Source organism: Tursiops truncatus, chromosome 1 (assembly GCF_011762595.2).
Source record: "Tursiops truncatus isolate mTurTru1 chromosome 1, mTurTru1.mat.Y, whole genome shotgun sequence".
Lineage (NCBI taxonomy): Eukaryota > Metazoa > Chordata > Mammalia > Artiodactyla > Delphinidae > Tursiops > Tursiops truncatus.
The window spans coordinates 42,898,586-42,912,023 of record NC_047034.1 but is presented as its reverse complement, the minus strand read 5'-3'; the positions used below and the strand labels follow the sequence as shown (position 1 = coordinate 42,912,023).

The 13,438-nt window shown below is 43.3% G+C and overlaps 1 protein-coding gene across 5 annotated transcripts in view; it reads right to left on the bottom strand.

Moving 5' to 3' along the window:
* The window catches only part of KCNK2 (potassium two pore domain channel subfamily K member 2), a 221,894-nt gene that overhangs the window by 149,663 nt on the left and 58,793 nt on the right, over positions 1-13,438 (bottom strand). For 2 of the 5 annotated variants that reach the window (XM_019918635.2, XM_033853275.1), the window contains exon 1: positions 1,763-1,912. The exons of 2 other annotated variants lie outside the window; for them this stretch is intronic. In XM_019918635.2, coding sequence (XP_019774194.2) covers positions 1,763-1,811 — 49 coding nt within the window. In that variant the 5' untranslated portion in view covers positions 1,812-1,912. One more of the 5 variants, XM_019918637.3, reaches the window with a different exon arrangement.

Here is a 13,438-nt window from a genome sequence, read left to right as displayed (position 1 = left end):
ATGCTAACCTAATCTAAAAGACACTTTTAAGTAAGTATATAAGAAATAATCTATGAAATTGCACCCGAATACCCTACAGGAACCTGAAATTACTCGAAAATAAGAAGTGTCGATTTTCACAGGGCTACATACCTTGCCCTCTTGACTACCACTGTGAGTTAAATGTAGGACTACCACAGCTGGAGTTCATAAAATAAATCATCTGTTGCCCATCGGAAAGAAGCTTTGCAAGCAAAGCTACGTGAAGCACCAGACCTAAGTAAGCAGTGTTGTATAATGATGACAGATAAGAGGGCTCCTCAATCAGCAAAACTCTGAATGGTTCTGACTTTGAGGAGAAGTCGGAGCTCTGATGACTTAACTGTACCCCTGTCTCCAAGCGGAGATTCCACATACCTACAGCTCATTTCAGCAATTTCCAATGGTTCAACCTGCTATAACAAGTATGTACACATTTTCCTCCTGATACAGTCAGCTGCTCCAAATAAAGCCACAAACTAGCAGACGCCTTTCACACGTGATATTCATAAAGGCAACTTCACCCAAAATCAGCACTGGATACATGTTTAATGTTTTAATTTTTTGAAACATTTTAACAGAAATGTTGATAACAGCTAAAATCACTGTCATCTGCTGTCTAGCCACTCCACCCCACCTGCAAGCTGCTTAGTGAGTCTCAGTGAAAAATAAAGGTCATAATCTAAAATTAAGCCATCTTTGGAATAAAAATAACAGAAAATCACATAGAAGCTCCATATTATCTCTCTGAAGGAAGCTTTCCAAGCGTTCTCTGTGCTCTCATATTTCTGATCTTTCACATCACTGGTTTCTGGTCTGCGGAACTGGAAAACACCAAGACTGTTTACCTTGATGCTCCCAAATCCTACTCCTAGACTGCAGTGCTAAACTAAGGTATTATTGATATAACATGCTTTGGGGGAAAGGGGACAGGTTTTTTTTTTTTTTAAGATTGTGGCTGTATGTTATTAAGTTAATACATTCCCTGATGGATTTTAATTCTTTTAAGCTATTGCCTTATTTTTTAATTAGCAGAAATATATATAATACATATTTGGCAGAAAGAATGGGCAGAAAACTAGTGAAATACCAAAATAAAAAACAACAGCCTTTCCCCTCGGTCTAATATGGGGTACCCTCTGGGTTTCCATCTCCCCGTCGTTTGATGTATGATCATGAAGAGAAGCTCCTTAGAACAAGGAATCAAAGATTCACCCTTTCCACACACTCTCCCGGCACCATCACTACCTCCCTTCTCTGCCCCCAGCACCTCACAGAGTCCTCTTAATCCTGGTCTCCCATCCTCACCCAGGTATGTCTTCTTCGCTCCCGGGCACAACTGACGACTCAATACCAGGAGAAATGAGCTTTTTTCAGCACCACTGCCTATACCACCACGCAACGGGCAACAAGTGTGACCAGGGTCACCATGCGTCCTGCCCGTCGGCTACTCCCAAGAGCTGACCCTCCTCCTCCTTCGGAAACTCCCCCAAGTGTCCCAAACCCATACCCAAGGCAGATGCAAAACCCCCAGGCACCAGCGGGAGAGTGGGGAGAAGCAGCCAGGAGAGGAACCGGGGATAGATTTGCCTCCAACCCCAGATTATGACCCAACACCTTGGACGGGAAACGAAGGTGGAAAACGTCCGCTTGCTGCCGGCGGGGCTTTTGCAGCCCTCCCCGGACTGGTTGGGGCTGAAAGCCCGCGGCGGGAGGTGGGGAAGAGGGTACCTGGGGGTCTCACCTTCTCCTGCTCTATGGCCGGGTCTCTCCCGCGAGGCGCTGGGAAGCATGAGGCATGCAGCATTCACAATGTTTTGGGGTTTTTTTGTTTTTGTTTTTGTTTTTTGGGTTTTTTTTTTTTTTGAAAAAGACGGACTTGAAGCTTTTACAAACACGCCATTGTACTCACTTCTTATTCAGAGACGGGCTGCGCGCTCCGAGCTGCATGGGCAGGCATTTTCCCCGGCTTTGTTTTACAAGGTGGGGAGAGCGGGGCTGGACGCGGGAGGGAGGGTGGGGGGAGCGTGAGAAGAAACGGAATCGCGGGAAGGAGGGGACACCGGCGGGCCGGGCAGAGGGCGAGGCCGAGGCCAAGTTGGGCTGGGGCGCCGCCGCCCCCGCGCGCGCCTGCGGCCGGGCCCGGGTCACCAGGAGAGCGCCGGCCACCCGGGTCCCGCGCCGGCCAGCAGCCGCCGCCGCCGCCGCGCTCTCCGCCCCGGGCTCCGCGCTGGCCGGGCCCCTGCGCTGCGCGGCGCGGGGGTGGTGGGTGCAGCCCGAGCCGCAGTGCGCCCCGGCGTCTTTGTGCGCGAGCCTCGCTCAGCCCCTCTTCGCATGTCTTTGTGCGTCTCCCAGGCAGAGCCCTCCGTGCCCCGGGGGTGGAGGTGGGGTGGAGGTGGCACGGTCTTCGCGCGCCCGGCGCCCTCCAGCCCGCAGCTCGGCCGCCCCCCGCCGCTCTCCCTTCCAGGCTCGCTCCTCTCGCCCCTCGCTAGTTCCTTTCCCTCCTTTCGGAACTCCCTCCCCTTCGCACCCCTCCCACACCCCACCCCGTCTCACCGCCTGGGCTCTCCTCGCCGCACCTCCTGCGAGCCCAACCCTCGCCTGCGTCTCCCTCGCCTCTTCCAAACTACCCCTCAAGCCGCCTCCCCACCTGGGGGCATAGCCATTGGATTCACCTGCAGTCTCTCCTTTCGGCCCCTTCCACTAACCCTGCCCCCTCCCTAGATCCTCACTCACTTTATCGGGCACAATTGGCTCCAGCCCATCTCCTTCCAAGTCGGGTCGCGGGGGTGTGGGACCGAGCTTTGGGGAGCGGGTTCCTGGACCCCAGCACGTGGGCATCCTGCCCTCCCTCCGACCGCCCCCCCCCCCCCCGCCCCAGGGTTGTACAGAGACGTACACCTGAAACCCTTGCAGTGGAGGCGGTAATGAGGATGCTGATTTCTTCCAGTCTGCGCTTGGATAAGGGTTATCAAGTCACCACCAACCACCACCCCATCTCCAAGGGTGCTCGACCTAGGCAGCTAGCTCTGATGGGCAGAGTGTTGCACGAATGGGGAAAGCACCGGCAGCCAGGGTGAAGACATTTAGGGAGGCAAAGGGAACGGACGAAAAATCCATTCGGTCCCAGGGCGAGACCCCTTTTGCTGGGAAGAGAGGTTGCGAATGTGGTCGGTAAAGCAGCGGGGTGCGAGACCTCAGACCTCAGTCTGAACTCGGCGCTCCCCACACACCTCCGCATCAGGATCCCAGCTTGGCAGGTACCAGACTCCGCCCAGACTAGCAGACGGCCGCGTGGGGACAGCTGAACTCCTGGCGACCCCGGTGCGGGAACCGAACCCGCAGAGGAAGGAGAGAAAGCGCACAGAGAACGGGCTGCAGCTGTAATGAGCGAGTCTTCTCACCGCACACATGATATAGTGGAACTTCAGCTGGTTTGTAAACTCTTTTCTTCCTTCCCACTTTCGCAGCGGAATCCCCTGCTGACCTCCACCCTCCCACCTCTACCGCTGTGTGAGTTTATCTTCCAGAACTGCTGCTCGGTCAGACTGGAGTATTTCCCCACTTACCAGGAGAATTTCGTAGCGAAAGCTATAGACGTGAAGGAGGTAAGGTAGAACAGGAAGACTGTTGATTGTAAAAAGAACATTGTAAACCTTTCGCGAGGCTGTGGCCGTCTACAATTTGAAATGCCAAATTACTTTCTAAATTCCAGAATAGGTTCAGCCTGGCTGTCTCCTTCTTTCTCCTATTAAAAATGTCCTCCTTATTAGGAATTCCTTCCTGCTGGAATTGAAACATGTTTTTCTCGACTTCTGCTCTCAGTAATAGTATAATCGGATGTCCTTTCTCAAATGTGAATGCTGACTTAAAACCCTTTCAGACTCTCTGGGTCACAGGTAATATGCTTCCTGATCTGGCTTCTCTTTTTCATTCCTGGTCCTCCTGGCTACTGTCATCTTCCCTCACACACCTTCTGCAGTCCTCTCCCCAACTTTACATGACTAAGACACTGCATCAGTAGGGTTCTCCAGAGAAACAGAACAGATAAGATGTATTCGTGTGTATATAAATTTTATTTTAAGGAATTGACTCACACAACCACGGGGGCTGTAAAGTCCATCTGAAATCCCCAGGGTAGTTCAGGAAAATCCGGCAAGAGGTAATGCTTCAGTCTTAAATTTCTTTTCCGGGAAACCTCAGTGTTTGTTCGTAAGACCTTCAACTGATTATATGTGCCCTACCCACATCATCAAGGGTGATCTTTCCTTAAAGTCCGACTGTAGATGTTAACCACATCTACAAAATACCTCCACAGCAACACCTAGGTCAGCGTCTGATTAGATAATTGGGTGCTATAGCCCAGCCAAGTTGACACATCAAACTAACCATCACAGGTATTACCTTCCAGATCCCGCAGCAGTTAAAGTTTCTCGTAAATCCTAGTCAGGTGTTTCACTATTTGCTTCCCAGGAAAACTTACGCTTCTATTTTTGCACTTGTCACATTGTGTTGTGCTTCTTTAAACTAGACTGTAAGCTCAGTTAGGGCATAAACCATGTCTTTCTGTTCCCCATAGTATCCACAGTAACCAGTGACTAGCGCTAAATACATGTTTGATAAACATCTGAATGAAAGTGAGATGGCAGACATCATTTATCTGGCCTCCTTCTAGATATTTGGAACTAGGTATCTTACATTTATAGGAAATGAGATAAATCCACCACTTACAGAATCATTTTCTACCCGATCACAGGCTTTTTGTTCTCTGAGTAAAATGATCCCAAACACTTTGAGTATTCTCTTTTTTTTGCACTTTTCCCCTTTTGCTCGGTGATTCTCTTTTGTTCCATCTGGGTCTTTTGCAAATTTAGCCACACCTTGCTAAGCACTGGTCCTCTGTCCAACTGGCTAATACTTACTGAAGTGTGGGATTAACTCATAGTTTAAATATGCCTGTGTGGTGCATCCCTTCCTCATGGGATGTAAGACTCACCACCAATCCCAAATGCTGATTTGCCATTTTCCCTCCTTTTCTCTATCAAGTCATGTGCGGCAGTGGTCCTCCATGTTCCCCTTGCATTATTCTCACATTAGGCACACATATATGTACAGGGCTGAGAGTAGGGGGCCACGGATTTACTTTACAGGGACATTAAAATAAGATTTGAAAAAGAAACAAAATTCCAAACTGTAGCATTAGCAGGAATCATTCCAACAAGCTAGCCTCAACCTCACAAATTATTCAAAAGAACCAAGAAACTAGTCCCCACACTGACTCTAGCCCTGCTTTCTACTGCAGCCGCTCACAGCCCCCTCAATTTAAAGACCCCTACCCCTTTAAGAGCCACCTTGCACTTACTCACTGTGTTTCAAGTAAGAGGGAAAAAAGGGGATAGACTAGTTTGTGTATTGTTGCAACTGGAGAAACAAGGAAATGGGATGGTTTATCCTGTTTAATTTTATGTCTGCATTTCTCATACATATAAATCCCACCAAACTGTCATAGAAAAACTAGATGGACTCTATTTCTTTCATGCTGCCAGACCCAGGCTACTCAACACCCATTAACTTTATTTTAATGGACAGGAAAACCTGAAATATGTAATAAAGAGATTTAGCGCCCCCAAATTCTATACTCCCCTCCTTCCAGTGCTTTCAGAGTTGCTGTTATGCTCCAACCAGCAGCAAGAAATCTACAGGACTTCACTTTCATGTTCAGTTTCTTTTTTGACCTTGGCCTACTCCTAGTTAAAACAAAAAGTTAACAAAAAAAGAGCATGCCACTGTCTTTTCCATAATTCCATTCACACCTAGAATTTTGGAGTTAAGGTGACTTCTGTGGGTATCCTAACTCTGCCATTTGTGAACAATGTTGAGTTTGAGGGAGTCCCTTTGTCTCCCTGACCATCAGTTTCGTCATCTGCAAAACAGGGATACTACACTGAACCCACAAGAGATTGTTGTAAGAATTAAACACACGTGTTTAACGTTGTAGGTCCTCAAAAGAATTTCATTCTCTCTTGTGCTTGACCTAACCCAACGAACCAGGGGGCTCCCGGCCTAGCAAGACCACCAACAAATTCCAACTCTATAATAAATCTTGGCATTTATTTAATCTTCTGGATAACACAATTGCACAGGTCTAAGATGAGGAAGAATGAATCACTTTTGTCAAATATCTATTGAGTGCCTACCCAGTACCAAACAGGAGCTCTGTGGATATAGCAAGGTTGCTGCCTTCATTAAGCTTATGGTCTAGAGAGGGAAGGTGCTAAACAAACTTAAAATTCTAATCAATGCAATAAGTAGAAGGTACAGATTACAAGAGCATATAATGTCGGAGGGTCCGGCAGGCCTGTCAAAAGAAGTGACATTACAGTTGAGCCCTGAAGATGAGCGTGGGTGGAGAGGAAGAGGCATAATGTAAGGAAAGAGCTTCCTCGGGAGAAGGAAGAACGTGTGGCAGGAAGAAGCTTGGAGAATTTGGGGAGCTCAGAGAGTGAGGAGTGGTGATAGACAGTGATCAAGCTAGAAAGGCAGGCAGAGACCAGGTCACAAGGCCTTGGATTTTAGTTAATGGGACTTTGATGAATTTTCAGCAGAGCACTAACTTCATCAGATGACACTTAAAAGAAATCACTCTGGTTGCTACAGGGAGAACAGAAAGAAGGTGAACACAAATGAAAGCATGTTTAGATGCTGTTGCTTTAGTCCAGGTGAGAGATTCATGGTGACTTGTATGGGAGTGGAAGAGAGGATATGAGAGGTGGCAGCAGTAGACCATCAGGCCTCTGTGATCCACCGGGTATGGGGAGTGAATGCTGAGGGAGAGGGTGGGCATTTTCCAAGAGCTTCTAGTTCATGTAAACTTAGAGAAGACAACAGCATAGGCAGTACTTCAGTGAAATGCCTGCCTGATGTGGTCCCTCCAGGAACACTTACCTTCCCCCGTTATGGCTGTTACGGTTCTTGTGGGACTCATCCCTGATTGTCAGTGTCATGTGTGTCCTGGGTCTCAGCCAACACAGTCATGATTCCTCAGCCTTTCAATTGGTTCAAGCACGGGGCTGTGACCCACTCAGCCAACGGAACTTATGCCAGGGTTTCTGAGGAAAGAGACTTTCATGCTACATCACTGATCTTGAACCTGAAAGTCTTGGAGACTATTATGACAATAAAAGAAGAGAAGCTACCTGAGAATGGAGCCAGTACAGAGCAAATAGAACCAAAATGACCAGTTCTTTGTGACTACATTTTATCAATCACCTGTATCAAACTACACCATAAGCCATACAAATTTTCTTTTTGTATAAGCCAAATTTGTCTTGAGATTTCTGATACTAGAAAGTCCTAATCAAAACATTACAAAGCAAGGAACTAGAGAAAGTGAGAAATGATTTACTTATATGGGGTCTCTAGGTTGACCTCCAATGACTCCTGCCACCTGGTATTCATGCCCTGTGTTATGAAACCCTCCAGCCCCCTTGAATGTGAGCTGCTAATGAACAGAATACATCGCAAGCAATGGGATGTCCCTTCCATGGTTAGGCTTCCCTCTTGTGCGTACTCTCTCACTCTCTCTTGCATCTCTCACTCTGGTGGCAGCCAGCTGCCATGTCATAAGGCAGCCTTGAGGAGAGGCCCAGGTGAACCTGGAAGTGGATCACCTGAGGTCTTCTAACAGCCATGTAAGTGAGCTTGGAGGTTTCCTTCCCCATTCTAGCCATGAGATCACTAGAGTCCTAGATAACAGCTTGAGTGCGGCCTCCTGAGAGACCCTGAGCCAAAACCACCCAAGTCAGTTCCTTCCAAATTCTTGAGCCTCAAAAACTGTGAAATCACCTGGAGGAAAACACAGGCAGAACACTCTCTGACATAAATCATAGCAGTATTTTTTTGGACCCATCTCCTAGAGTAATGGAAATAAAAATAAACAAATGGTACCTAATTAAACTTAAAAGCTTTTGAATAACAAAGGAAACCATAAACAAAATGAAAAAACCACCTGCAGAATGGGAGAAAATATTTGCAAAACAATGCAACCAACAAGGGATTAATTTCCAAAATATACAGACAGCTCATACAACTCAATATCAGAAAAACAAACAACCCAATCAAAAACTGGGTGGAAGACCTAAATAGACATTTCTCCAGGGAAGACATACAGATGGCCAACACACACATGAAAAGATGCTCAACATCGTTAATTATTAGAGAAATGCAAATCAAAACTACAATGAGGGATCACCTCACTCTGGTCAGAATGGCCATCATCAAAAGTCTACAAATAATAAATGCTGGAGAGGGTGTGCAGAAAAGGGAACCCTCCTGCACTGTTCCCGGGAATATAAACTGGTGCAGCCACTGTGGAGAACAGTATGAAGGGTCCTTAAAAGACTAAAAATAGAGCTACCACATGATCCAGCAATACCATTCCTGGGCATATATCCGGAAAAGATGAAAACTCTAATTTGAAAAACTACATACACCCCAGTGTTCACTGCAGTAGCCAAGCTAGAGAAGCAACTTAAATGTCCATGAACAGATGAATGGATAGAGAAAATGTGGTGTATATATACACAATGGAATACTACTCAGCCATAAAAAAGCGTGAAATAACGCCATTTGCAGCAACATGGATGGACCTAGAGGTTTTCATACTAACTGAAGTAAGTCAGAGAAAGACAAATATCATACGATATCACTTATATATGGAATCTAAAAAAAGTGATACAAATGAATTTATTTATATAATAGAAATAGACTCACAGACATAGAAAGCAAATTTATGGTTACCAAAGGGGAAAGGTGAGGAGGAATAAATTAGGAGTTTGGGATTAACAGATACATACTACTATATGTAAAATGATAAACAACAAGGACCTACTCCATAGCACAGGGAACTATATTCAATATCTTGTAATAACGTGTAATAGAAAAGAATCTGAAAATAACTGAATCACTTTGCTGTATACCTGGAACTAATGCAACATTGTAAATCAACTGTACTTCAATTTAAAAAAATTAAAAAAAAACTGTGAGACCAAAAATGTTTCTTGTTTTCGGGTGCTAAGTTTTGGGGTAATTTGCTATGCAGCAATAGATAGTAATACAACCTCTAAGAGTTAAATTCCAAGTAAGCTTATAAAGTGTCAGTCAGACCTGAGTTATGCAAGTTACTTTAAGAAGGCAATTCCTCAAAGGCCAAAATGCATTCATTTTGAAGTATTCATAAACCTAAAATTAGAATATGTCAATCAGAAGGGAAGTTGGACATCATTAGAAGAATAGCAAAGGAAGCAAAGAGGTAGGTGTTAGAAGTGCCCATACAAGCACTGTCTCAAGCAGTAGGTCTCAAGCTTGAGTGTGCATCAGTATTGTGTGGCGTGCTTATAGGACACAGATTGTTGAGCCCAGTGCCAGAGTTTCTGAGGCATTATGTCTGGGGTGAGGCCTAAGAACTGGCATGAATAACAAGTTCCCAGGCGATGCTAATGCTACTAGTCCAGGGAGCACACTTTACGAATCCTGGAGGAAAAGCAGAATTTGGGTTCACTCTGCTCTGATAGCTCATAATCACAGAGGTGGTTTTTGCAGTGGTAAGAGATTGGGCTAGATGACAACTCAGGCCCTCTGCCACCGCGGTTGGCAATCACAGCAGGCACTGGTACATATCACCATTCACTCTCACTATTAAGCACCTTCTGTGTATCAGAAAGGCATTTTCCTAGCATTTGGGGATATACAGTAGCAAAGAAGACACACCAAATCTTTGCAATCATGGAGTTAAAATAAGGAAAGAATGACACTAGTAAAACCATGTACATGTCTATTTGTAAAACATCATTGAGTTATTGAGGAGGTTTCAGATTAAAGTACCTCACCCTGAAAAATTTTTTTAAATGTCATTTTTTTCATAAAACTTTGCAAAATCAATCAAAATCAAGAGGTTAATTTTGTGAAAATTAAAGTCACTCTAAAATATACAACACTCAGCAATATCTTTTTTAATGGCTTTATATATCTGCTTACTTTAAAGTAAACACATACACAAAAATATGAAGAAAGATAAGATTTTTACATGTAAATAAGAATCTTTTATAATGGTAATTCTTAGTCCCGTGTGATTTCTTTTCAGTTTTAAAAATTTATGTAAGTCAAAACACCCAACTTTTGCATATAAACATCAGTTCTTTAATCAGTGTACACTTAAGTGTTAATTATTAAAGTAAGCTAATATTCATATATAATTTTGCTCAACAGGGAATAAGATTGACTAAGGATGTTGTAAAGTAAAGAAATCCTTATAAAATGGTACTGTTATAATAGATTAAATTCAGAAAACATTAGAATTTACATAGTTTACAAAGAGGAAATTCTACTCCAGATTTTCTTTCTCCTTTCAAAGTTGAGTATCATAAACTATCACTAGGAAATGAACTAATATATATATATTATATATATCTAGACTAACAATGAATTCATTAGATAATTGCTAATATATATCTAATATCTAGTATAACTAATATATATCTAGACTAACTATATAATATTTGCTAATATATATCTAGACTAACAATGAATTCATTAGATAATTGTTTGCTAATATATATATAGACTAACAATGAATTCATTAGATAATTGTTTAAGTCTGCCAGTATTAGGCAAACAAATTATATCAAATGTGATGCTTTTTATTAAAATCAGGCATAAAATCCAGAGAGAACTAGAATTAAAATTTTTATTGATGGCTTTCATTACCTCCTGAATTCTCAGCACATCCAGTACTTTATTTAAAACTTGTATTTGTTGTGAAGATTTGCCAATCCAGCATTTTGCCTTCACCTGAGACTACAAATTCTGACACCAATGAAGAACAAATCAATTCAATTTCTCTTCTAAAATTAAGTCACAAGATATAAAGGCCATAAAAAAGCAAATGGAGAATGTGAGGATTTGGAATCTCCTAAAGATATTTGTTAATGTGTTCAATAACCAAAGACCTTAATTTCACCATTTATGTATAGAATCTAGCTTTCTCTCATACCTTTTTGTGTCTATGATTACATGAGCACATACAGGCCTCGCTCAAGGCCATCTACTAAGTTTATGGAAGAATTGAGGTTAAAAACACATGCATCGCCCAAGGCATGTTTGTTCTATAAGAAAGCGCTAAAACAAAGAAGAAAGCAGCTTTTGGTAGAATTTTTTAAATTGTTAAGATGATTGTGTGATCTCTCCAAATTCTACAAAGTGATCAAGGCGAGAACACTACCACCACCACCACCCGTCCCCGGGACCTTCACCAGTGGCCTCAACTCCACTGATCTCTGATCCATTCTCCATACTGCAGCCAGATGAAGTTTTTAAAATAAAATCTGGTTAAACTGAAGCCCTGATTAAAAGCATACACGAACTTCCCACTGCCTTCACCATAGAGACTAATAGGCTAAGGGCATTCTCAGGGCCTGAAAAATCCTTGCCCTGTGAATAATAACAGTAACAATAAGAAGAGGAATCATGACAATAGGTAACATCTAATGAGGCATTTGCACCAGCCCTTCATTCAAGACCATTTTATTTACTACTTCGTTTACTCCTCATAACAACCATATGAGGTTATTATCCTCAGAGAAGTTAAAGCAACTTCCCCAAAGTAACATAGCTGGTAAATCAATACAACTACTATATAGGGCCCAGCTCACCAGCTTTTCTTCTCATTTCCGGTTTCTTGAGTATCCCCTACTCCTTCTTTCCTTAGAGCCTTAACACATACCAGTCCTTCTAGCCTAGACTGTGCCTGTTTCCCTCACTACTAGAAAATAACATACATATAAATAACATACATAACATACATACATAGAGAAACATATTTCTCTAGACCTCAGCTAAAGCATACCTTCCTCAGAAAATGCTCCATCACCTCCTAACAAGATCAGCCCACCACCCCAACATATACACTCTCATAGCACTCTGTACTCCCCCTCATTGTCCTGGTCACAAGTGTTATGAAACTACTTCTTCAGATTATTATTTAGTCACTGCCTATATTAGTTTTCTAGGGCTGCCGTGACAACGTTCCAAACACTTGGGTGGCTAAGAACACCAGAAATTTTGATCTCAGTTCTTGAGGCTAGAAATCAGAAATCAAGGTGTCAGCAGGGCCATGCCCCCTCTGACAGAACTAGGGGAGAATCCTTCCTCTCTGCTTCCAGCTTCTGGTATTTGCCGGTGATCCTTGGCATTCCCCGGCTTGTGTATACATCACCAATCCCATGGCCATCTTCTCCTTGTATGTCTTCACATTGTTTTCCTTGTTTGTGTCTGTCTCTCTGTCCCAATTTCTCCTTTTTTTAAAGGACACCTGTCATACTAGATTAGGGCCCATCCTAATAACCTCATTTCAACTTAATTACCTCTGTAAAGACCCCTTTTCCCAATAATGTCACATTCTCAAGTACTGGGGTTAGGACTTCAATATACCTTTTGGTGGGGACACAATTCAACCCATAACATTGCCTATGAGACAAGTTCCAAGAGAGAAGGGATCTTGTCATCTTATTCCTTAGCACAATATCTTACATATAATAGGCACAAAAATCAATACTGATTAAATGAATGAAAGCCCATTATTAAGAGGTATTATTGAAAGAATCCTGCAGTTAATTAGGGCTCAGAATCGCTATGCCTATAGCATCAGGCAGGAACATACATGCACAAAGTGGGTCTAGTGAACCAGTGAACTGGAGGAAATATTCTAGTCATCTTTAGTTGATTATTGCCATGAAAGAACATAGATCCAGTGTGTTAGACCTTCCGATTTTCCAAGAGAAGTCAGATATCCAAATTGTTTTAGAAGAAACCTTTCAATTTCAAAATGGGGGCCACTAAATCAATTTTCAAAAATAAACGGTGATAATGGCAAATAAAACATATCTGTAGGCTGCACATGGTCCTGAAGCTCTCTGATTTCAGCCTCTGGGTTCAGGTAACATTAGATGCCCTGTGAGGTCATATCTGCAATGAAATGCAATAATTCCATTTTCTAGGCTATGGTAAGTGAAACACCTCACTTCAATTGTAGTCATGTGGGGCTGGCACTAGGGTAAGGCTAGTGAGGCACTCCCCTGGGGCACAAAATTTAAAGGGGCATCAAAAACACAGCTAAATAATATTTTGATACAGTAGTTTTTAAAATCAATGTGAAAAATTCATGATGAACAAAAAGTTCAAAATTTTAAATAAAGAGGATCCAACCCTGCACTGGCACAAGTTGGCCTCACTAGCCCCACCCTAGTCCTGGCTCTGCTGCCTTGTTTCACTGATACTTACCCTCCCTGCTAGATCACACATGGGAATTCTCTTCTGTTGCATAAGCTCCCCTTTCCTGGAGCTCCAGGTACTATGCTATATTACA